Below are 24,236 nucleotides of genomic sequence, written 5' to 3'. Positions count from 1 at the left end.
CCGCTATTTTGACGTAAAAAGTCCCAATCGGATCATCGGCCTCCTCTTATTGCTGAACACCGAAAGTCAGAAACATCTTTGACATCTTTCTGATTATCATCTTCCAAAAGGAGATGAACACGGACATGGACATACCCCTTCCTGAAGAGCTTGAACTTCTCGAGCTCGAAAGGGACTACCCAGATTTTGACATCCCCGAACCCGAACAGGAACAGGAATTGCAACCGCAAAAGCAACCGCAAACGCACCCGCAACCAGAATCGCCAGATCTGGTGGTTCTTCCAGAACCCCAATCCAATGGCCACAAGCGGTCGCGCTCCGACGATCCTTCTCCAGTCAGGTCGCTTTCCGAGGAGAAGCGGGTTAGGGTTGGCGATTCTGCTGCCTCTGAGGTTGATGCAGTTTCCAATGACGATGAGGACTGGCTTCAATACTCACCTCCTCCTAGAGGCGTTCGAATGGAAGAAGAAGTTAGGTTTGTGAAGGAGAAGGAGCTGTCAAGGTACGCTTGGGAGATCCACGGGGAGTGTATGCCGGTTACTGCGCCTAGCGGCGATAGAGTTTACGCAAAACTGAACCGCATTGAAGGGATGGAACTCGCAAGGAAGTTGGACTGGAGAGCCAGTTCTGCTGGTAAGGTTTCATATGGGCGTAGTTTTGTGCAACCTTTCATTTTTTTATTGCTTTAGCAATGGAATAGAGAAGAAAAAAAGTGATTAATTTTCTACCATTTTACGTTGTCAAACAAATAGGATTTTAAGGAATTGTCAAATCCTCATTGGGAAATTACTTGAGGTTATCAGTTTCATGAAGTTACGGTTTAAATTAACTTTGCTATGTTTGTTAATACAGATTCACGAAACACCTTGCATAAAAAAAAATCCAGCATTATTTAAACGAGGTTGGAAAGGATGGAGTGGGATACAATTATAGTAAATAACTTGAATATCCTATTTTTCCGTTACCTTCCATTATATTGTATTTCCGTACAATTTAGTTAAAAATTTTCTGGAATTTGGAATGTGAATGATATTTAAGAACTATAGTTAATATGCTGATCTGATTATGGTTTTGTGTCTTGTTAGATTCAGTGCTTACTTCAACCTGAAAGACAATAGTGATAAAAATAATAGAGTAGAGGCATTATTTGGCAAAACCCTTAGAAACAGAGAATTGCGTGTGATAATTATTTTATTAAGAAATATAGAGTCATGCATTACAGCTCCCTGATTTCTAGGAAAACAAAGGGAAAACACAGGGCTATGGGAGTTTAGCCAGGCATAACTGTTGGATCATGGTTGGGGTTGTGGTTGTTATCATTCTAGTTGTAGAGAGTACAGTGGAAGGCATCATGGTTTGGCAGATTTTAGAGTATAAAGGGTTGTTAGAGGAGGGAAATTTGATGAAGTGAATGGTTTGCAGTAGCTAGCATTGTGGGTATTTCATGCTAAAATACCTTTGTAAGTTCTAATACTTAAAGAGAAAATTTTGCAAATTAGGGATTTTAATTCGAAAGTTCTCTAAAATTTTGAAGTTGACTGATTTACCATCAATTTCTGAATGTCCATCATAAGGTTTTGTAGATAATTCCGCAATAGTTGTTTTCTGTTCACTTGTATTATAAAATGATTTGGAAATTCATATGCAGATAACAATTCAAATTGAATGACCGTTCTTTCAGTTTGGTGCATCTTGATGCGATTTTGTAGTAAAAGTGTGGTACATATCCTTGTATTCTAGCAAATTAGGTTGATGTGTTTTCCAGAAGTCTGGTTCTTTTGGTTCCAACTTCATTTAGGTATCTCTATCTAAATAATGAATATATGATTAGTTTGTCACTAGTTCGGTTTTCACTTGATATTGACTAGTCATCTATAACTGGCAGCTTGATTTAGTTCCATGCTTTATGGATAGATGAATCTAGGCCTATTAATATATTTGGAAACTTCAAATGTCATGCTTTGTGTAACTGGGAATTTTATTTGCTTGCAGATCTAACTTTAGAACCTATTAATGCACTCTTCGAAAGATTGGAGCAAGAGGCTATCGCTAAGGTTTGGACTCAAATTCACATCTTCTGATATTGAAGTGGCTAAACCTTATAAAATTTTCAGGATTTTACATTATGATAGGTATACTTGGAGAAAATTCAAAATTGTTTATCATAGATTTAAGGTTTCCTAATGATTATTCTTTTTTAAAAGACCATGGAAGCTAGTTTGGAGGGCCAAAACTATCTAGATGTTCCTGCAACACAAATGGTGCATGAGCAACTTTGGGTAGATAAATATGCACCAAAGTCATTTACTGAGCTTCTTAGTGATGAACAAACAAATCGCGAGGTACATCTCTAGTATGAAATTTAGGTCTGGAAATAATTACTTACAAGAGCTATAGTTGGAAGATATAAACATTTTTTTCTACTTTTTTCTTTAATTTTTTTAAAAATTTTCTTTTGTACCCATTAATTGATTTGTTTATTGTCTAAGACAGGTACTCTTATGGTTGAAACAATGGGACTCTGTGGTTTTTGGATCTGAAATTCGAAGTACATCAGATGATGTTTTGTTTGCTTTGAAGCGACATTCTTCTGTTGCCCAAAATCAGCGACCTTTCAATTCAAAGTTTTCAAGGACAAACAGAGGAGCCAAATGGAGTAGTGGGAGGTATAAAAATTCAAGAAGTATGGATGAGAGTAGTAATTCACAGGGCATTGAGGATATACTGAATACAAGGACAACCAATGTTGGTCCACCAGAACAGAAGGTATTTAATATTTTTTTCGTGCTTGAGCTGCATTGTGTTTAGCAGTAATGAGCTTGTTCAAAATACATGTGTGTGTGCGCTAAGATATAACACTCACGTTTGATATGCGAAAGAAACAAAAGGGGTTAAGAGTGGGTTGTAAAAGACCACTAGATATACCTTTGGGTCAAATAATCCAGTTCATACCAAAGTCTGATAATTGAGTCAAATACCCCTAATTTCAACGCTAATACAGTGTTCAGAATCCAAATAGTTAGAGTGGAACTCAATGTCTGAATTTCCAATAGAGCTTTGTAGCCTAGTCATCATTCTCATCTTATGTGATTATAATGGGCTTATTTTCTTTTCTTTTAATTTGAAGATTTTTTTCAAGAAATATCGCATTAAAATGTTTTCTTCATATCCTTCTCAAACAATTCACACCATGCATTTCCACTTTAGTCATTGTTTGGACCTTACATGATAATATGCTACTTCCATTTGATTTATACCGATGCCTTCAATCAAGTTGTGAGATGGTCATGTTGAATCCCATTCGTAACTGTTTTTATTAGTACTGCAGATTCTTCTGCTCTGTGGATCACCTGGTCTTGGAAAAACAACAATTGCCCATGTAGCTGCCAGGCACTGTGGATATCATGTGGTGGAGGTATATTTTCCACTCTTTATTCAAAATCAGGGCATTCAAGCTATAATATATACTCATTTCCTTTTTGACTGTTCAGGTGGTAAAATTTAATATTCTTGCTAGTGATTTATGAATGTAATATCAGTTGATTGGATGAATTTGTTAGCGATTACAATTTTTTGTCACAGGACCTAATTTTGCTTCGTTTTGTGTATTCTTTTTGGTTGAAAGGTTTTTTGCCAAGATTCAATCAGTTGTTTGATTCATGTGGCCAACTTGATCTAATGAATAAAATAAAATAAAATAACATTATTGTTGTTGTCCATGTTATTACATATGGCAAAGGGTATATGCTTCATGACGTTCAACTGTATTTCATATTTTCTCATGTTATCAACTCTTATTGACTAAGTTTGTTTGATTTTGTTTTTCTCTCTCCTCTATTGCTTCTTCGTGTTTCTGTGCCTCTTGTTAGAGATGCTTTAATATAATATACTGATCAGGACAATAATGTTGTAGGTTAATGCTAGTGATGATCGTTCTACATCAACTATTGAATCCAAAATCCTTGATGTTGTTCAAATGAACTCTGTCTTGTCTGATTCAAGGCCAAAGTGTCTGGTACTTTATTTTATTTTATTTTATTTTTACTGTTATTCTTATTCTCAGTATCTTTCATTTGCTTCTTACCATCAATACTTACAACAAAAATGGTTTTCTATTGACTTCACTTTCCAGGTGGTGGATGAAATTGATGGAGCCCTTGGTGAAGGCAAGGGTGCTGTGGAGGTTCTTTTGAAGATGGTTAGTCAGGATTCTTTTCCACATAGTAATATTTCTTATTTTCATCAAAGATGTTTGTATACTGCTTTTGATTGTTGTTATTTCACTTATTTATTGGTTTAGTTCAGCTGTTTTGATTTCATGCTCCTATTACTAGGAAGAGAATGCACAAATGTGTCACTGTTTTCAAAATTTATTACCAAAATGTCACTCTTTTGAAACTAATTTCCTAGAAGCCACTCTTCCTATATTATTATAAACAATCATAATTAAAAATGAAATAGTAAATCAGTTGTCACTATGATAAAAAGATGACATATGAGTAATTAGTTACAAAAAATGTGGCATTTGATAAGTTTCGAAAAGGGGGCACATGCCTAAAAATGTCGGTAGAATGGGCTTGAACTTATTGTAACTGAATGTTGTTCTTCAGTTCGTTTCTGTCTTTTGAAGACCAGGGTTTATGCTTTTAATGTTCCCTGGGTGTAACATTTGTACAGTATTATTCAAGCTGAATTGATTTAAGGGGCCAGAGTTGTATATTTCAGCTGAGCAGCATGACTTTCTTAAATATTTTCATATATCTTGTTCCCATAAAAGTGTAATTATTTCCATAAATTTTCCGAATAGACATATACCTTGTTTGATGGCTCACCTTTCCGCAAAGTAATTTTTTTATTGGAAAAGAAAACTTGTAATGCACACGTGTTCACTTTAAATTGTATTTCAGTGATATGGCCATTCCACAACTCGGTGCATGAGTCCAATTTTGTTCTGAAAAAATTGCAAACTTTATAATATTGAAATTGGACCATCTGATTTTACTTTTTAAACAATTAAAAAATTTAAAATATTGAAACTGGACCCTCTAATTTCTATTTTAGAAAATTTAAAAATTGAAATCGGACCTACCGATTTGTGTGGTGTTCGGAAAAAAATTTGCATGCACTGAAATCGGACTCTCCGATTTCATACTCCTCTTCGTCCTTCAACAAATCTGACCGTCCCGATTTCTTTAATAATAATTTTAAAAAAATTAACACCATACTAAAGAAAAACACCAATCATTCCAATAATATGCATAACACACCATTTCCATCCATATTAAAAAAAAAAAAAATTAGCCTCACCTTTCCACCAATTTATCAAGAATCCATTTATTAATATAATGCTAGTATATCAGCAACTATTGGTTTTTCTTGAGAAGTATTAGTATTAACTATAAGGGATTTAAAATCAAGTTGCTATTAAGAACATTCATGAAACTTGGTTTATTTTAACAATGCAGGTTTCTGCTGAAACAAAGTCTGATGCTGGAAGGAAATCGTCAAAGAAGGGGTGGAAAACAGCAACATTATCAAGACCTGTGAGTTTCAATCCTTCTATTGTCATGTGTTTACTAGAATAGTTAAGTGATAAATCAGTTGCTGTCTATTATATCGGTGATGGTATTGGTTGTTGATACAGGTGATTTGCATTTGTAATGATTTATATGCACCTGCCTTAAGACCGTTACGTCAGATAGCCAAGTAAGTTTCTTAGTCTTTTAAACGATGATTTAGAACGTCTTCACTCCTTTCTTGAGCTGTCATAACTTGGCGTCAAACCTGTCATTTTCTTCTTGTTATTTAATCTCTGGCAAACATTGATTACAAATAGGCAACCATAACAGGGAGGCAGTGTCCTATTAATTTTTGTTCATTGTTGGTGTGGGCATGGACTGCTGTGTTCCGAAAAATAGCTATATTAGGTTTAAGGATGACAAGAAACGGAATGGCCAAATGTAACTAAAATGTGTTTTGGAGTGATTTAAAAGCAGCAATGGGAGTTTTGTATGACGTAACTTTTGGCGGAAGTTTCTGTCGTCCCTTCATTTAAAAAGAAAACAAGCTATATTAGCCATTTCCTTTCCATTTTCTTTAAATGGACAGTGGGATATCTCCAAAACTAGTTGTTCTAATAGTTATTCTGGAAAAGGAACTGTGTCCAAGCAAGATAAAAGTGCATTTGTTTTGTTTCTAGAATCTCGGCATGCATTTTGTAGGTTAGTGGCACAGGTTACTCGTTGCAACTTAGTAAGCTATATTTCTTTTTGTTTTTATTTCTTTGTTTTGTCCTGAGAAAAAATGGGGAAAGCCATAATGGTATTACATATATTTGATCATTTCAGCGTAATTTTTGTAAGGTTTTTAGGATTGGTTTGGTAAAGTTTTTATTTTTCGAAAGGAGTTTATTGAAGCTGGTTTTTGAAAGATGGTTTTTTAAAAGGGGTAGCACTTATGTTTAGTAAATCCAACTAAACATGCCTTTTAATAAGCACAAGCAATAACAATTGAGTTTGATAAAATAATTTTTAAAATTTAAAAAGATTATAATAGACAAATATAACAGTTAGATATTTATTAACATATGGAGTTATATCAAACTTTTAATTTTAAGAGTAATTATCCAAATCAGTCCCTAAGAATTTTAAAGGTGGATATTTTAGTCTCTAAAAAAAATTAATACACAGATCAATTCCAACGTTTTTTTTTCATCAGACATAACAGTTTTCTGTCTATTTTCCGGGCATAACTCACTAAATTTTTCAAGTATTTATTAAAAAAAGAATATTTGTAGATATAATCAAATTAACTTTTAAGGTTAAGTTAAACCTATTTGATTTCTAATATGGTATTTATTATGAAGTAGAAATTTAGTTAGCTTTTTGAGTTAATTGATAATTTGATGATCAAATTGAGATTTAAGTGAAAACAGAAGAATAACTTTGATTATATTTAATTCCTAGCTATCACACCAAGCTAAGTTATATTAAATACAAAACTATCAAATAGTTTCAATAGAGTTTTTTGTGGAATAATCTCTAATAACTTTATTGAACATTATTATTATTATTAAGTGACTATATATATATATATATATATATATATATATATATATATATATATACTTTTTATGCAAAAACTCTTTTTATATTATAAATACATACATAAGAATCTAATGAATAAATTTATCATTACTTTTGCCCAAAAACTTGCAAAAAATGCCTATTAATTTTTTTAGGGACTACTATGTCTGTTTTTAAAATTTTTGGAGACTGATTTGGGTAATTACTCTGTCGAAAAAGAATTGGAGACTGATTTGTCTGTCAGAGTAAAACTTTGGAGATGTTTTTGTATATTAATTTTTTGGGACTAAAATGTCTGCTTTTAAACCCTTTGGACTGATTTTGGTAATAACTCTAATTTTAATAAGTACAAATTAACTTTGAAAAGTACTTTTTTAGGTACTTTCAAAAATATTGGTAACTTTTAAAAGTTGCAAGCAAAAACAAATGATCATTTTGTTTACTAAATATAAAATGAGATGCTCTCTATAAAACTTTAGTAAACCAAGTATAGAAAGGGAGTTTCAAAAGTCTAAACCATAAGAAAGTATTATGGACTACTGATTCACCAAATTACTTTGGACCATTGTAACATTCATGAAGTATATTAAATCAAGAAGAGTGTTAGGGGGCCAGCAAGTTTTGTGATTTGTAGCCATCATTTAGCCATTATTGATGTTTTTAATTGTGTGAGATTTTATCCATTGATATGAGATTACTCATTTTTCTTTTTGCTGGTTAAGTGCTGGCCAGATTTTAATAAAAGTGCTGGCTTCCTAAACTTTCTCTTTAGGTTAAATGCACTTTTGGTCGTTATAGTTCCTACTATGGTCCTTAATGGGAAAAAATGTTTTTCTAATTTGTCATGGTGGCTACCATATATTGATGTTAAACTAACCATGAACTTGACATAAAGTTACCGTGAAGAATCAAATTGAAATTATTTGTTATGTCTGGGATCTTTGTTGAAAACGGGTATTATGCCTAGGGACAAGATAATACGAATTTTCGAACCAATATATGTGTTCTGTTTGTAATTTGCTGTGCACACATTAGTGTTATAATTCTAATAGATGGTGTTAATACGAGCACAAACCATAGGGACTTTAACCAAACTGTATTTGCACACACAACGCCGGTAAAATAGAAACTTTTAGGAGTCAAATTAAAATAAGATATTATGGCAACAATATATTTTAATATTTAATTATTTATTTCTTCCAAGCTAGTTTTCCTTCCCTTTCATGTCTGCATTCTACCATCTGTTCTGTTATATGTATATTTCAATTTATATACAATTTGATTTATTGACAAAAGATCTTTACATTGGCAGGGTTCATATGTTTGTTCAGCCAACAGTTGGTCGTGTGGTAAGCAGGTGATGGTCTTGTTATCTTAAACTATTTCTGCTTTTATATAAAAGAATACAAAGTTACAGCTTAGTTATAACCATTGATACCTCATAATTCAGTTCCACTTATAATGGGGGCAAGGCTTTGGTACAATCCACTATATCCGAGATTTACTATAGATGTCACTTCAGCCAAACCAAATTTGACATATAAAAGCTCATAATTGTTCCTAAATTTTTATTTGTGATTTAAATTTGTCTGCCGAATTTTCAGTGAACTCAATTTGGATCCACCAAATTTAAGCTTGTGATTCACGATAATCTCTTGGGTGTTTTCCGTCACAGAGACTCCATTTGCATTTTTAACTCAGGCTCCAAAACAGTGGCTTTTTCTTTGCTGAGCCTGTCATCCATCATTCATCATCTTCATGATCTCCATGCTTTTCCTCTGCTATTATTCATCATCTTCATGCTCTTTCTGTCCTCACATCACTGCTGCTTCCTCTTTCATTATTTCCATCTCAAATTACCGCCAAACTTCATCACCTCAAATATAGCAAAGCTATAATTAAGCCCAATTCATTAAGCCAGAGAGGGCTGCTTCTTGAAATCTTAAACCATTCACCTCTGGCTTCCTTCATTTTTCCAACGTCAGTTTGGCAGATGTACACAATGCTGAATTTTCATCAGACACCTGGCACCTTTATATTGGCATTCTAACAACTGATTTGATTCGGGTTAATGAGTCACGTTGTCAAAATCCTTATGAGGGACTTCTTTTGTAAAATACCGGTTGTTAGAATCATACTGGTAATTGACTCGGTCATATGACTGGGTCATTGGGTCACTGGCTCAATCGGTGGATTACTAATTTATCTGGTTGATTTGGTTATAATTAAATAAAAATGTAAAATTATAAAAATAAATTAAAATCAAAAGTTAAAATTTAAAATGTATGTCCTCACAAGTATATTAACAACGCTACGTCACTAAAAGTAATTATCTTATATATTAATTGCATAAATAGTTATTCAAAAGAACAGATGTAATAGAATAATTGTGTAAAATATTTTACAATGTCAATGTATCAAAATTAAATTATAAAAATAAATACACTATTATTATTGAAGAATAAAAATAATATTTTACATTATTTAAATTTCATTGCTTTAATATAAAATATATAATTGCTTTAATATGATATATATAATTAATTAGTTTTTTTATTATATAAAAATTGATACCAACTCTTTATACATTAGATTTAAGTCACAATCATCAATTTTGATTACTTGACAAAACTTAGAAATTAACCGTCAACTTTTAGTAAAATATTTAAAAAAAAAAAATTAAAACCATAACTCTCACAATTGATTAATTTATTACATATTATTATTTAATAGAAATTAAAGTATTAATTAAATATAATAAATATTTACATTAAAAGTGTCATAATAATATTATTATAACAAATTTTAAGTTATAAACTATTCAAATTCCATACTATTTGATATACTTATATATCATACATAAGACTTGTACTGTTATACTTTGCTATTACTTTTACTATTTATATTTTTTTCATTATTTTGTAATACTTTACATATAAGTATATTTTAAGATCCTTATAATTATACTTATTTCAATATGTTATTTAAATCAAAGAATTAATTTTGACCATTTTTAACACTATTTTGAGTTTGGATCACTTGAGATATTGTTTGACAACACAACAACAACAAAGCCTTGTCCCACTAGGTGAGGTCGGCTACATGAATTAAGCGCTGCCATTGAGCTCTATCATGTATCATGTCTATAGAGAGACCGTTTACATGTAGATCTCGTTTGACCACCTCATGGATGGTCTTTTTAGGTCTTTTTCTGCCTTTCACCCTTTGTCCATCTTCTATCTCATCCACCTTACTGACTGAGTGTTCTGTTGGTCTTCTTCTCACATGTTCGAACCACCTGAGATATTGTTTGACAAAGTTAAAAAAATAACATATTTTTACTTTATGCTATTTAAATTATTTTTATTAAAAATAACTTGGTGAATATATATATATATATATATATATATATATACACAAAAGAAATAAATATTTTAAAAATTTTTATTCTTACTATTATATATGTCATTGAAAAACTATATGCACTAGAAGAAGAATAAGTAAATGTCAAAGGAAAATCTACAAAAAATAAAAAAAAATGAAGTTTTTATGCTACAACATAAAAAATTATTAACAAATATTTTTACTCTATGCTATTTAAATTATTCTTATTAAAAATAACTTATTCAATATATATACACACACAATAAATAATCTAAAAAATTTTATTCTTACTATTATAGATGTTTTTAAAAAATTGTATGCACTATGAGAAGAAGAATAAGTATATGTCAAAGGAAAACCACAAAAAATACAAAAATGGAAGTTTTTGTGCTACAACATAAAAAATTATTACAGATTCAAGTTATAAAAAATTTCATCAAATTATACTTATCATAAAAAATTCTATCAAATTATAAATTACTAACTCAATAATTATTCTAGATTAAAAGTTAAATTAAAGATTTTATATCAAAGTGCCACAACAATTTCTGTTCTATTTGATAGAGAAGCAAAACAAATTATTAGGAACAACTATCTTAAATCTAATTATACTCCAAGACAGCAATGATATTGAAACATCATTCCAATTGAAAAATTTATATAACCTCACACTTATATTTGAAGTCAAAGTAAATAATTTTAACTATGCTCTCAACAATATACTATTACCAAGACATTTGTTCCGACAAAAAATACTGAAACTTAACCCTTATTACAACAAATAAAACAAGTAATACAACAAAAATTTTATTTATTCAAAACATCATTTTTATTACTCATTTATATTTTTTATTGATTATAGGAACCAACTTTACTGAGACCTAGATGACATATAAATTATGAGATTAAGGAGAAAGAAAAAGTAAATGAATCTAAGACACATCTTCAGATGAAGAACATATATACAGAGATGGAATTAAAAAAGGACAATAGATCAGAAAAGGTATACAAGTCAACAGTTCAGAAACATCATGTCTCCACAAGAATATGTGACAGGAAGAAGAAAGAAATAACTCCAACAACAACCAAAAATAGAAAAGGAGGACAAACACCATATAAAGAGACTAGGTCCGTCAATTATAATAAATGCGAAAATAAAAACAACTGAAGATGTAACTTTGTACAACTTCAATATCAAAAACTTTTGTATTACAAAATATTTTAAACAAAAACACATCAAATTTAATATTAGTTTATATATATTTTAATTAATTTCTAAATAATATAATACTTATTAAAATATACTATATGCTATAATTAATTTACCACTCTGCACATCGCACGGATCTCACTCTAGTATTTTTTAATAATTCAAGAGAGGAAAGTATTCTAACAAGTTATTAGTTAGAGGACACGTGTAAATTGTACCTGTGAAAAAAAAGCAAACATTAATCCTATGATTCAAACCCCAAAATAAAGAGAATTACCAAGAATAGTGAACTGTTATATTTTCCTGTCAAAGTTCAAGTTGTAAACAGTATTTGTCCTAAACATAGCCCATCTCCACGTGCCATTTCATAATGGTGAAATTAGTAGCACATAATAATCAGCTAACAATATCGGAAGTTAACTTAGTGAAGTAGTTGAATAAGTTGCTTAAGTTGCTAGCTACATACATAAAATATGGGTAATTGAGCTTGTACTTTTAATTTTGAACTCTGCTAGTATCAATTATCACCAGATTACATTTTATTATTTCACTGTTCTTTAGTATAGTAGAGCCTTTTCTGTCCATTGAGTTTTGTCAGTTCCATTTTTAACCTAAATTAACTTTTTAGGCTTAAATATATATGTAACAAGGAGGGAATGAAAGCTAGCGCTATTGCGCTCACTGCTCTAGCAAATTACACAGGTTGGTTCTCTAATCTTATTCTAGTGAGTTTTAACTTTCTTATCAATTCATTATGCAAATATATGTATGCACTATATAGGATCAACTGTTGAAAGCCATGGTAGCCATGGAAGGGGGAGCCCTATCTTGGTTTCATCTTGGGACCAATAAAAAGTTTCAAATGTGGCTTTTCTAGGTGTAGCTCTACCTTTAGTTAGTGGTGGATCACCCTCTACTTTAATCTACACACTATTATTGGGTATTCGTTTTCTTTGTCAGACTTTTTTCGTCGGATGTTTACTCCTTTGTACTATATGGTCAAAATTGCTTTAGCTGTAATTTTTATCTATAAAACACCTGAAGTCCTCTTCTACTTAAAAGCATTGTTAGAACTTGTAATCGGACACAGGAACTGAAAAGAAATTGTTTATTGATATAGGATTGATGACAATTTGTCAATAACCTGGAATGTGATTGATATGAGGAAGATTTAGAGCTACTAAACTCTCCAACAGTTGCTAAAAAAAAATGCCCAGTCACCTTATTAATTCCCTTCTCCCCTTATGTGTATTCTCTATACAAGAGAACCATCTCTTAACTAATAGATTTCTAACTCTACTTCCCCACAAATGACCCATCTTGTCCTCAAGGTTGAGAGATAAAGACCTATTAGCAGACAAATAAAATTAATGTTGAACCAGATCCCACTGCTTTATGAAAAGCTGTACTATCATTAGCCTTTTGATCCAATCTATTGCCTGCAAAGATTTATCCTCCTACAATGGGTAGGACATGACTTTTGAAATTAAAGGATAATCACCTCTCGAACTAGGATTGGCCATTAAGAACCTGAAATAGCATCTTTTACTCGATTATATTCTAGGGAGAACTACACCACAAAATCTAACTATTCTAATTGAAGAGCTCAAGGACTTATAAGCCTCGCATCGGAATGCTATGGTTTTCGATTTTTGACTCAAGTCATACCTTGTTTTCAAGTGATTCTTAACATCCCACCATGCTCTGCAGCCTTGGCACGCACAGGCTATATCTGGGAACCATTCCTCTGACTAGTCTTTGACGAACATAGCATTGTTGTTATTAGCACCTATATTATATCACTTTATTGTAGCAGAGCAACAGGGTGGAAGGTCCTGATACCACTTTATATAATCATGAGGAGCTGAAAATCTTCCTCATATTAATCCTGGGAGTGACCTAGATAAGTTGAATCATACATTGCAATTGATTCTTGTACCTTGTGTTTTAGTATTAACTATTGAGTTATTGACTCCAATTTTCACATCTAGGTTAGAATTTATGTCTTGCTAAACTTACAATCAATATCTTTGTTCTTATGTGAAACTTGTAAACTATGTTCTTCCAAAACTTATTTCTTCAAGGGTAGCCTTCAATTCTTCTCTTTATATGGATAAACAACATTTCGAAACCTATGTTTATATGCAAAAGATGATTATTTCATACCTGTAATTATTTCTCCACTTATTAATTGATTATATAAAATAAAACAAATTATTTGAATAAGAAAATATTGAAATAAGCTTAATCTTTGGTCTTTTCTAACATACCCTAAGTAATAATGTGTGAAACACATCTCCTTGAAGAGTTTTGCTTTAAGCAAATACACCATATTCTAGCTTAGATTACTTGTTGATAATTTGTTTTATTTGACCTCTCACATTTCAGAATGTGATATACGCTCATGCTTGAATACTCTGCAATTTCTCTCCAAGAAAAAGGAAACCCTCAATATGGTAAGACTAAATGTGAACCAGAAATTTAGAAGAACATTTTTGTCTCGTTTATTACAGATTGATTCAGTTGTTACCATTTCTTACTCTTTTGAGCTTATGACTTTGCTACTTTTGAATATTACTTTTTAATTCTTAATATCTCTGCATAATGGTTGCGAATCTTTTACCTCTTAAGAGAAAGATATATGAAAGAGATTAAGTTCTCGAGGGAGCTCCTGCGATAACTCAACACTATTATGCTCTTTGTTGCTTGTGGTTGTAATTTTTGTACTTAGGGTAAAGACAAGTGACCACCATTGGCTTGTTCTTTCGAATTTTGCATAATATATCAAAGTTCGTGGTAAAAAGTTTCGTGTTATACTTTCTAAATGTTGAGATATGTTTGTAGTTACCAGTTTTAGTATTGTATTTATTGAAAGTAGTAAAGTATGTGTTGCTGTGTTTACTTTCCTAATCCACCTAGTAGTTGTGTTTATAGGTAAGTGTTTACAGTGAATAAATGTAGAATCATACAAATAGTTCAAGAATTCTCTCCTTTCTAAGTTTCTTCTCCTTCAGCAAGGTATCTAGAACCTAAAGAGAAAACTCAGTATGTGCAACCTAGAGGGGAGAGAGAGAGCCCTGGCATTTTCAGATTTGTTGGAGGGAAGACATATTCTAGACTTGTCTTTTCTTGACTCTTGAATTGTTGAATTACTATCATGGTGGAAATTTTCTTAGTTTTTATATTACGTAGAGGTCCAATTATTATATATCACTTACATTTTTTTGTGGGTTTATGTATTCAAAAGTTTAAGTGGACTTTTTTGTTGAGTGAAGACCACTCTTTTGTTTATTACATGCTGGATTTAATAATCACATGGCTTGTTGGCTTTCAGTTTGATTTAGCTTCTCAAGTAGTTGGCCAGAAGGACGTGTCAAAGAATGTTATAGACATCTGGAAGGAGGTAATGTGAATTAACCTTTTGAGTTTGTCTATTTATTTCATACTAAATAAGATTAGCAGTATCTTTACAATATTTTTATTTGATGCTCTGCTTCTCTTAGATTTTCCATAGGAAAAGAAAGAAGTTGGAAAGAAATTCACCTAAAAGCAAGTCTTTTGAATTTGATTCCTTGTACTCCCTGATATCAAACCGGTAGGCCATACATTATTGTTCCTCTACATTATCCTGTTACTTTGAAATATTTGTATGTCCTTGGTAAAACTGGCCATTTAATTTTGCAGAGGTGATAGTGACTTGATTTCGGATGGAATTCATGAAAATATTTTGCGTCTCAATTATCATGATCCCGTGATGCAAAAAACTGTAAGCATTATTGACCACTACAGAGTTACGCTGGGTAATTTGCTGATTCTATTTGAAACATTGACATTTGTTTTCAAATTTGATTAAAGGTCAAGTGCTTCAATATTCTTGGAGTTTTTGATCTATTGCATAAATTCATATGGCGTACACAACAAATGCCCCTTCATGGTAAGAAGAGAAATAATTTCAATAGATATTGTTGCAAAACATATTTCATTCACATTTCTGTTCTGTCTCCATTAGTATATTTGCCGCCCATAGCAATTGGTGTACATCATATAGTAGCTCAAGTTCAGAAGCCAAGCATTGAGTGGCCAAAGTCTTATCAAAGGTATTAAATTGTTCTTGTAGGACTTAGCATAAATCTTTAAATATGGCATTCTTACAAAATATTTTTCATAATGCTATAAATGTCCAGGTATCGAACAATGATGTCTGAGAAGATTGACATTTTGAATACTTGGCATTACAAAGTCCCACCACATATTGCAAGGCACCTATCAGTTAGTTGCATTGTTGAAGATATAATTTCTCCATTGTTGCATATTCTGTCTCCACCAACGATAAGACCGGTGATGTGCTAATTCTACTTTGAAATACTTAAAACTAGGATTTGATTTGATTTATAACTTAAATCTTATACAGGACTAGTGATTTGGGCCAAGTTAAGTGCATTGAGTATAAAGATGAGATTTTGGTCATAGAAGAGAGTATTAACTAAAGATGGAAGAACTATTCTAATAAATTTCTCAATGAGAAACATGAGACTCTTTTGTGCTTGGATAAACTACACACAAGAAATGAGGACCAAAACTTTAATTACTTCTAAGAATTCGAGAGTTTGAAGTTAAAGAGGTCCTAAACCGAATGGTAGATAGTGGGTCTGGACAATATACCAGTTGAAATTTGGAAAGATTTATGTGGAAAAGGTGTTTAGAAACAATCTGTGAAGTACATGATATATGCATAAGTTGTATTAAGAGGGAGTACATGAAGCATAACATAGGAAGCGAGAACTCTAATTTAGAAGTGAAAATTGAAGAAAACATAATCCAACGGGCCAAGATATTTAAGTATCTTGGTTGAATATTCAACACAATGGAGGAATGGAGGATGGTGTAAAATATGGGATTCAAGTTGGCTGGTCAATGTGGAGGAGTGCTTTGGGTTTTATATGTGATAAAAAAGAACTTTAGAAACTTAAAGGTAAATTTTATTGCCCTGTCTTTCGACTAGTGATGTTATCTGGATAGAGTGTTTGGCCTTAAAGGATGAAGACAAATAAAGTCTTGGTTTGGCCGAAATGAGGATGATTAGACAGATGAGTGGCCATGACAAAATAAGAAACGGGGACATGAGAGAGAAAGTCAAAGTGGCTTGGATGGCTTGGACATGTGAAGGGAATTCCAGTAGATCATCCTGTCAAGAGGGTATATTAAATTGATGATAAACCAGAGGTTAGTGGCAGTGCAGAGGGAGACCCAAAAAGACTATGAATGGGGTGATCAAAAGAGATTTGAGCCTAAATGAGCCTACAGCAAACATGATACTTGAGGGATGAGGGGGCATAATGACATTATTTCATCCATGTATCTGATCCATGTAGTGGGAAGTGGGATAAGGTTTTGTTGTTGACCAAAACCAAAATTGATAATATTTTCAAGGGAACAAATAACTTATTTAAGTCTTTTCTAGATATTTTACATAGCTTTTAATAGTAGAGCTTGTCAAGTGTTGGACTACTGTTCCTACTTTAACCTTAGGGTTAACTCTAGAGGAACTCTTCCCACCGAAAAGTGTGGTGCGTTTCATTAGCTATGATACCTAGAAATCCTAATAGTGAGTCCTGGACCACTCTTTTAAACTCTACTCCATTTTCTTCAGAAATTCCAACCTCCCAAGGCTTGTTGTTTGTTGAAGACAAGCTAAAATCTGATTTGATCAAAATCTTGCTCCAGTGTTGCTAGAACCTGTAAACCCACATTACCAATAATGACTCATTGTAACAGACCTGGAATGTTTTGTTGAGAATGTGGGATTCAGATAGGTAAAAAAGATAAAGGACTAAAATAATATAGATGCAATAAAGTAGACATTATACTAATCCCTATTTTGAATAGTAGACTTATAATCCTAATTAAATAAGGAGAGAATCATGAAATTCAAAGTAAATATCAATCTTCTTTATATCAAAAACTCCCCTACGACATACATCTTACTATGCTTTAATGTTGTTGCAATTGGATGCTTAATATTTTAAAAAATCTGTATAAAAAATTAGCAAGACAACAAAACTAAAAGATAAACACAAGGTAGCTAGAATGACCATCTTCTTGATCAAGCTAATTGAGAAATATTTTCTGTCATCTATAAAGTTTGGTACATGATTAAGACCTATGTAGCTTCATTTTGAGGCTTGCTTGTGAAGTGACTTTAGTCTGATCTCCAAGTTGAGCCTTCATTGCCTTTACCTTCACTCAGCTCAGCTTGCACTTTATTGGTTTTCCACTTTTTCTGATGGTTTTTCTTTACTTTTAGGTGGCATTACATCTCCTAGCTGAAAAGGAGAAGAACGATTTTTCTCAGCTAGTTAGTACAATGGTCTCTTACTCTATAACATACAAGACTACAAAGTCAGAAATGCTGCCTAATCACCTAAGGCATGAAGTAGCAAATGACATGGCTGTGTCTCTTGTTCCCCCAATCAATGACTTCATAAACTTTAAGGTTTCAATCACTTCTCTGCCAGAAATATATGAAATTAAGTCAGATTTTAATTTCTCTATTCTATACATTTGTGCAGGAATATGCCTCCAATCATCACACCCTTTCATTACCTATGAAGAAGGTTTTGCTCCATGAAGTAAGGCTTCTTAAACTACAATGCTTTTGTTGTTTGATTCCTATCGCATCAATAGCTCTGGATGGCATTCTAACTTCAACCTCTGTATTCCCTTTTTAATTCTAACAAATCAGGGAAGAGAGTGTTTGTGTGCCAATAACAGACTTTAGACTGTCGTACTTTGTATTAGCCACATGAATTGATTTTGATTTTTATTCTATAATTGAAAGGCACAATTACCTTCGTGTAACTTCATTGCTCTCAGTCTTGCACTCCTGTTCCAACAATTGGGTTTCAGGTTGAAAAACAGAGAATCTTGCAAGTTACAAAGGGAGATGAAGTTTTTGCTAGTGGAACTATCAATGCTCAATCAACCAAAGCCAACCATGGAGCTGCAGCTGATAAGAAAACCACTGAAACAAATACTAACATTTTAGCGAGGCAGTTAAATGCAAATCCCAAATCAGATTCACCAAACTTGAATCTTAATAAAGTTCCATGTGTTTTAGACAACGCAAAACTGCCAAACACGGGAAACAAGAAAAGGCCATCTAATGGGTTTTCAAGTTTCTTTGACAGGTGATTCTTCTTGAATGTTGTTTTTTATTTCATATATCCACTATTTGAATACAATTTACAATAATAGATCACTATTTTATCTTAGAAGCTCACGTATTAGAACTTGAAAAAACACTTGAAAAGTATGTTAAAACTGGAATATATAACTGGAAATTGTTTCCTGGCACTAGTTTCCTAAAAATGCTACTGATCACAGGTAGTAATCTCTCATATTAAATAGAATTGAACCTAAAAATGGTACTAAACTCCCTGTTAACTGGTGAACCTATATATCAGATAATCGTGTTCATTCTTCTGAAATCTTAAGTTCTTGCATACAATTTCTTGAAATCATTTTATGGTATGCCTTTAGTTAATATATTGGCCAGCCGGAGCCTAGAAAAAAACTGTGTGCTGCGGATATTAACCGCTGTCTAAATTTTCCTTGAATAAGTATACTTAGTTTGGTCCTGCTGAGCTGGATTAGCCGGAATACTGATTGTAGATTTGTTGGCACTACTTCAATTGAGCTTGATATTTTATGTCATAGCTCGAAACTTCTCCACCCTTGATCCAGTAATTACATTTTGCTTCTTACTTTTCCAATTCTCTAACTTATCTGCTGGATACTGTAATAACCTGATGTTGATCTTGTCAACAAGAGAACCAATGTCTAACTTGGATCATGCATGAATTGACATACTTTCATTGTGGTCTATATTTCATTTTGTTGTGAATGAAAACAAAACTCTTGAATAAAAACTTACCCATGTACTATGCTTCTAACATGGTAAAAGTTTGATTTTTTCAAAAGCAGCGATGTCAAATCTGCCACATTGACACTAGGGATTTCTCTCTATTTTTAAATTACAAATTGATGACTTAAAATAGCACCAAACTGTATAACAAGATCAGGTGTAAAGATTGATTAATGTAATGATCCCACTTATATGTTTGGTATTTTAAAAGATGAGGAGCTAATTCATCAATTTCATTTATTTAGGGACAAATTTGTCTAAGGCAAATTCATTAAGGACTATTTAGGGGGTTTACTCATTATCATCATCTATATCAGCATTGATGAATAGGAAGTATGCCTTGGTGAATAATCATCATTATATTCATTGTTTACGGCTACCTATCTTTTTTGAAGTGCAGGTTTAAAAAGCCAGGTGAGAAAGGCCTCAAAAGCAATGATGGCTCTCTGCAGAAAGAAGAAACTTTGAAGAAAGACCCATTCCCTTTACTATTCAAGTTTAATGAGGTATGCTGCTTTATTTTATGATTTAATGCAAATGCTTGTTTGACGATGAAATGAGGCATGAATTCTATTAAATAGTTACCATAAATTTAAGGGTTGAGACAATTCAGAGGGCCATCGGTATGTTTTTGCTCGTACGATATTATAAACATTACGTATAACGTTATTAGAAAGATAAAATCGAAATTCATAGACCTGGAATTAGAGATAGAAATTTATTATTTTAGTGATAGCAATGTGCAAAATAATTCGGGAAAGATTACACTGATTTCACTAAGAGTTACAACTTCTCAACTCTCTAACACTTACTAAATGCTTGGGTTTTGTGTTTGAGAAAGATATCGACAGATATGTTCTGTCTCCAATTTTAAGAACTCCAGAAAAACTGTTTCTGTTCCTATCTCCTCAATCAAAATGAGTTTTTGTGTTTACTGTTTGAAGTCCAGGATTCTTCTTATTCCTGTCTCCAACTTGTTTTTCTTTTAATATCTACATGTTGAACTACAATCGTCACAGATTTTTTTTTTATTTAAATATTTGCATGTTTAAATTTGCAAACATGCTCCGTTTTTTCATTCCTTTTTTTTCCTTTTTTTTTTCATAACAGTCCCTGAGATTATGACTTTTACAAACAGAATGTTAAACTAGTTTTGACTTTCCACGCTAGATATATAATTGACGTCTTTTCGTTTTAGGTCTTAAATAAGACAAAAACGAGGTTGTTTGGAGACAATGATTTGCACATCATAAAACTCTTCTTCCTCTTCTCGATTGTGCCTTGTTTAAGTGTGAAAAGGAAACGATGCTATTTAGTTTTGTGCCTTGTTTAAGTGTGAAAAGGAAACGACGCTATTTAGTCCTATGTCTAGCGTGATAAGTCAGAACTAACCCAGCATTTAGTTTGCTGATTCAGTATTAGAAAGGATCCAAAAACTAATATGGTGTCCAGAATTATAGTTCAGATACTAGTATAAATAATTTTAAATTTAAAAAACTAAAATGATAAAAGCTGTAAATTTAAAGAAATACTTTAAAAAGTTAGTAATCTTTTGGATACACAATGAATACTTCACTCTTTTGCAGGGCTTTACGAATGCGGTGAAAAGACCTGTCCGGATACGTGAATTTCTATGTTGATATTCTCTCTTTTTTTTTTTTCCACTATTTCTATTTTCATAATGCCAGTCATATATCTATTCTTATTTATCTCTATAATATACTAGCGGTTTAACCCCGTTTCTATTCAGCTGTTTTTTTATTGTTCTATAGTTAGGCATTTTAAAAGGTTTTTGAAGGTTTTATATTCGATCGCAATAATAACAGAAATTACAGAATAGTTAATGCCAATTATTAAAATAATAAAAAGAAAATAATAGTTTTTCGTATTATATATTCAAACAGCACATAAACATATATCTTCTATTTAAAAACAATAAGACTCTAGAAAGTAGTCGTCACAATTGACATAGTTTATGTTCCAACAAACGATTGTTTATCTTGAAACAATCAATTCTGAGCCTTGGAATCAAATTCTTGCTTTACAGAATCAAAATTCTCATTTTTTGTTCTAGATATCGTTTCATTACTCCTGCAATTGATTGTAGCACTCAACGATCGATTGTAGGCATGTGCCAATCGATTGCAAATCTTCTATACATTAAAATACACCACAATTCCAGAGACATTAGTTTAAATTGCTATCAAATTTGATACTACTAGATCACATTAGCAATTATTTATCTTGTCTAGGGGAAAGAATGACTAATTCTACTTTATTTCTAATAGATCCCAAATATATATATATGGAATGTATCTTATGAGAATAAAATTTTTGGGGTAAAATACAAATAAAATAAAAGCAGTTCAATATTACATAATTGTCTTAAATGAAGAATGATTACATGTATGTTCAAATTCAGATTCAATTCTCTCTAAATAGTAAATCGAATTAACATGATTCGATTTGTTAATATACTATAAGAAATTTATTTTTATTTGAATAAAAAAAATCTAATTATTTTAATTTATTTATTGGGTATATTTTAATAGAAATTAAAAACAATGCCTATAAATGTAACAGTTATAAATGCATTCACATGAATTTAATTACTATAATAAATGCATTATATTTAACCTTCACCATATATATATATATATATATATTCCTTTTTCAACAATCAATTTACCAACAAATTTTAAGCCTTTAAGAAGAAATCAATGCCCAACATTCACACATTAAACAAGCCTAGATTGAGTCTGCTTAATCACATAATTGTGAGAACCTGTTTGAGAGATGAGTAGTGAGTAGTATTTTTAAGTTTGAGAGAGAAGCGATAGTTAGTGAATAGTCTACTTCTTCCGGTACATGATTGGCATTATCAAACGTAACTCCCTTGCAAGAAAATTTGGATAGAGTAATTAAAAAAGCTAATGTAAAACTTTATGGAATTAAATTTTTCTTTTAAAATAAACTATTTTTTTAGATGCTTTAACAAAACATATATAAATTTCATAGTAATTTGAGGAAGGATTTTGCCGGTTTAAATTGATGTAAGAAAATTTTGGAAATCCCTCTTGATTATATTTTTTGATGTCTTAATTTAATACTATTTCCAGTTAGTTATTTATTATCAGTCCTTAATTGCTTTCAATTAACTTATGAAGGCAATGTAATTATGTTATGCAAACAAAAAGATTTATAAATGCAAGCAATACAATTTTTGTATCGGAAAAAAAGTGAAACAAAAGAAATTGTATTAAAGCATTCAAATTATGACGAAATTTAATCTTCATTCCATTCATGGTAATCTGGCTTTACTCTATAGCACACACCTTTTTAGCAGATCTATCAATGGCACATGAAGAAGCAATACAATTCTAACACGGTTTTGGTTTTAGTCAATCGTATAACTTTGTGTGTAAGTCCAGTCCTAAAGTAGTTCTTTGTATTGGTAGCTTATACTACTCAATTTTATCTGTTGTCCTTGAGATAGGCAAAAATGTATCATATTATTAGTTTCTTAACTTTTTTTCTTCAAGTGATTTATCACATTATTATAAACTAATATGGTGTACTTTTGTGGATTTCAGAAATATAATTGATGTGATTGGTCATTTTTGTCAATTTTTGATGTGGTTCCCTATTATTTTAATGCACAACGACCAATTTCAAGTATTACTTTATTACTCAACTTTGTGTGCGTGAATGTACACATCTAAATTAGTATTTTGGTATAGTTAAATTTTGCTCCTTTATATGTTTTGCTTTTCTTCTCTCCCTTTGAAATTTGACTTACTCTTCGAGACATTAACATTTCCGATTTGAACAATCACTAAATTCCAATTTCAACAAGTAACAACTCCGGGGTGACAGAAGCAGCAATAGATGGCTCTTCCAAAATTGGTTTTGGTGATTTGTCTATCCGTTCTTGATTTATGAAACTACACAAGATTTCTAAAAAATAACTTATATTCTGCAAAAGAATAATTTAATTCTAAATGGGGTTTAATTTCAACATCAACTTTATCATCTATAAACTCACAAATGTACCAAGGATAGAAAAGTGTATGCAGTGGCAGAACTTGAAGGGAAATTATTGGAGGACACATAAATTTTAACATAAAAGTTACATAACGGTATCTATATTAAAATAAAATTTATAAATATAATTATTTTTAAGAATCGCCAATAAGATGATAATAAAATTAATGTTTATACAGATAAAGATTATAAAATACTTTAGAATAGTACTTTTCGAATTTTGAGTGATTTAAAATTTTTAATAATTAAATCAAAATTAAACCTTTCAACAAATTTTTTTTTCAATAAACTAAACTATTCATGAGAAAGTTGTCTTCTATCTTATTTTTTAACTTTGTCTTCATTATGTTCATTGATAAAAACGATTATTCTATAAAAGCTATAAAAAACTAAAAGAGTTAATATCAAACGAATAAACTGATCAATCAAGTAATATACATTTTACTTTTTTGTTTCTACTAAACATCTACACAATCCATAAATGGTTGATAGATTCTTCAATTATTGAAAGGAAAATTAATCTTTTACTTGTTTAGTGAAGCCTTCGAGATATAACACTACTAGATAAATTCATTTTACTGACTGACAG

General features: G+C 31.4%; 1 protein-coding gene across 1 annotated transcript; it reads left to right on the top strand.

Annotated features, from left to right (window-relative positions):
* Positions 1-21,407, top strand: LOC112727464 (uncharacterized). The gene is made up of 23 exons (XM_025777203.3): positions 1-633; positions 1,993-2,054; positions 2,205-2,342; positions 2,494-2,766; positions 3,329-3,415; positions 3,914-4,015; positions 4,133-4,198; positions 5,466-5,543; positions 5,645-5,706; positions 8,398-8,442; positions 12,308-12,381; positions 14,068-14,135; positions 15,014-15,082; positions 15,183-15,274; positions 15,364-15,445; positions 15,535-15,613; positions 15,689-15,776; positions 15,864-16,017; positions 17,984-18,172; positions 18,249-18,308; positions 18,586-18,866; positions 20,004-20,109; positions 21,190-21,407. The coding sequence occupies exons 1-23, from the start codon at positions 114-116 to the stop codon at positions 21,241-21,243; spliced, it is 2,829 nt and encodes a 942-aa protein (XP_025632988.1). The 5' UTR covers positions 1-113; the 3' UTR covers positions 21,244-21,407.
* The last annotated feature ends 2,829 nt before the right edge of the window (positions 21,408-24,236 follow it).

Source organism: Arachis hypogaea, chromosome 12 (assembly GCF_003086295.3).
Source record: "Arachis hypogaea cultivar Tifrunner chromosome 12, arahy.Tifrunner.gnm2.J5K5, whole genome shotgun sequence".
NCBI lineage: Eukaryota > Viridiplantae > Streptophyta > Magnoliopsida > Fabales > Fabaceae > Arachis > Arachis hypogaea.
Note: the sequence above shows the minus strand (reverse complement) of the source record. Positions and strands in the feature narration are given on the sequence as shown.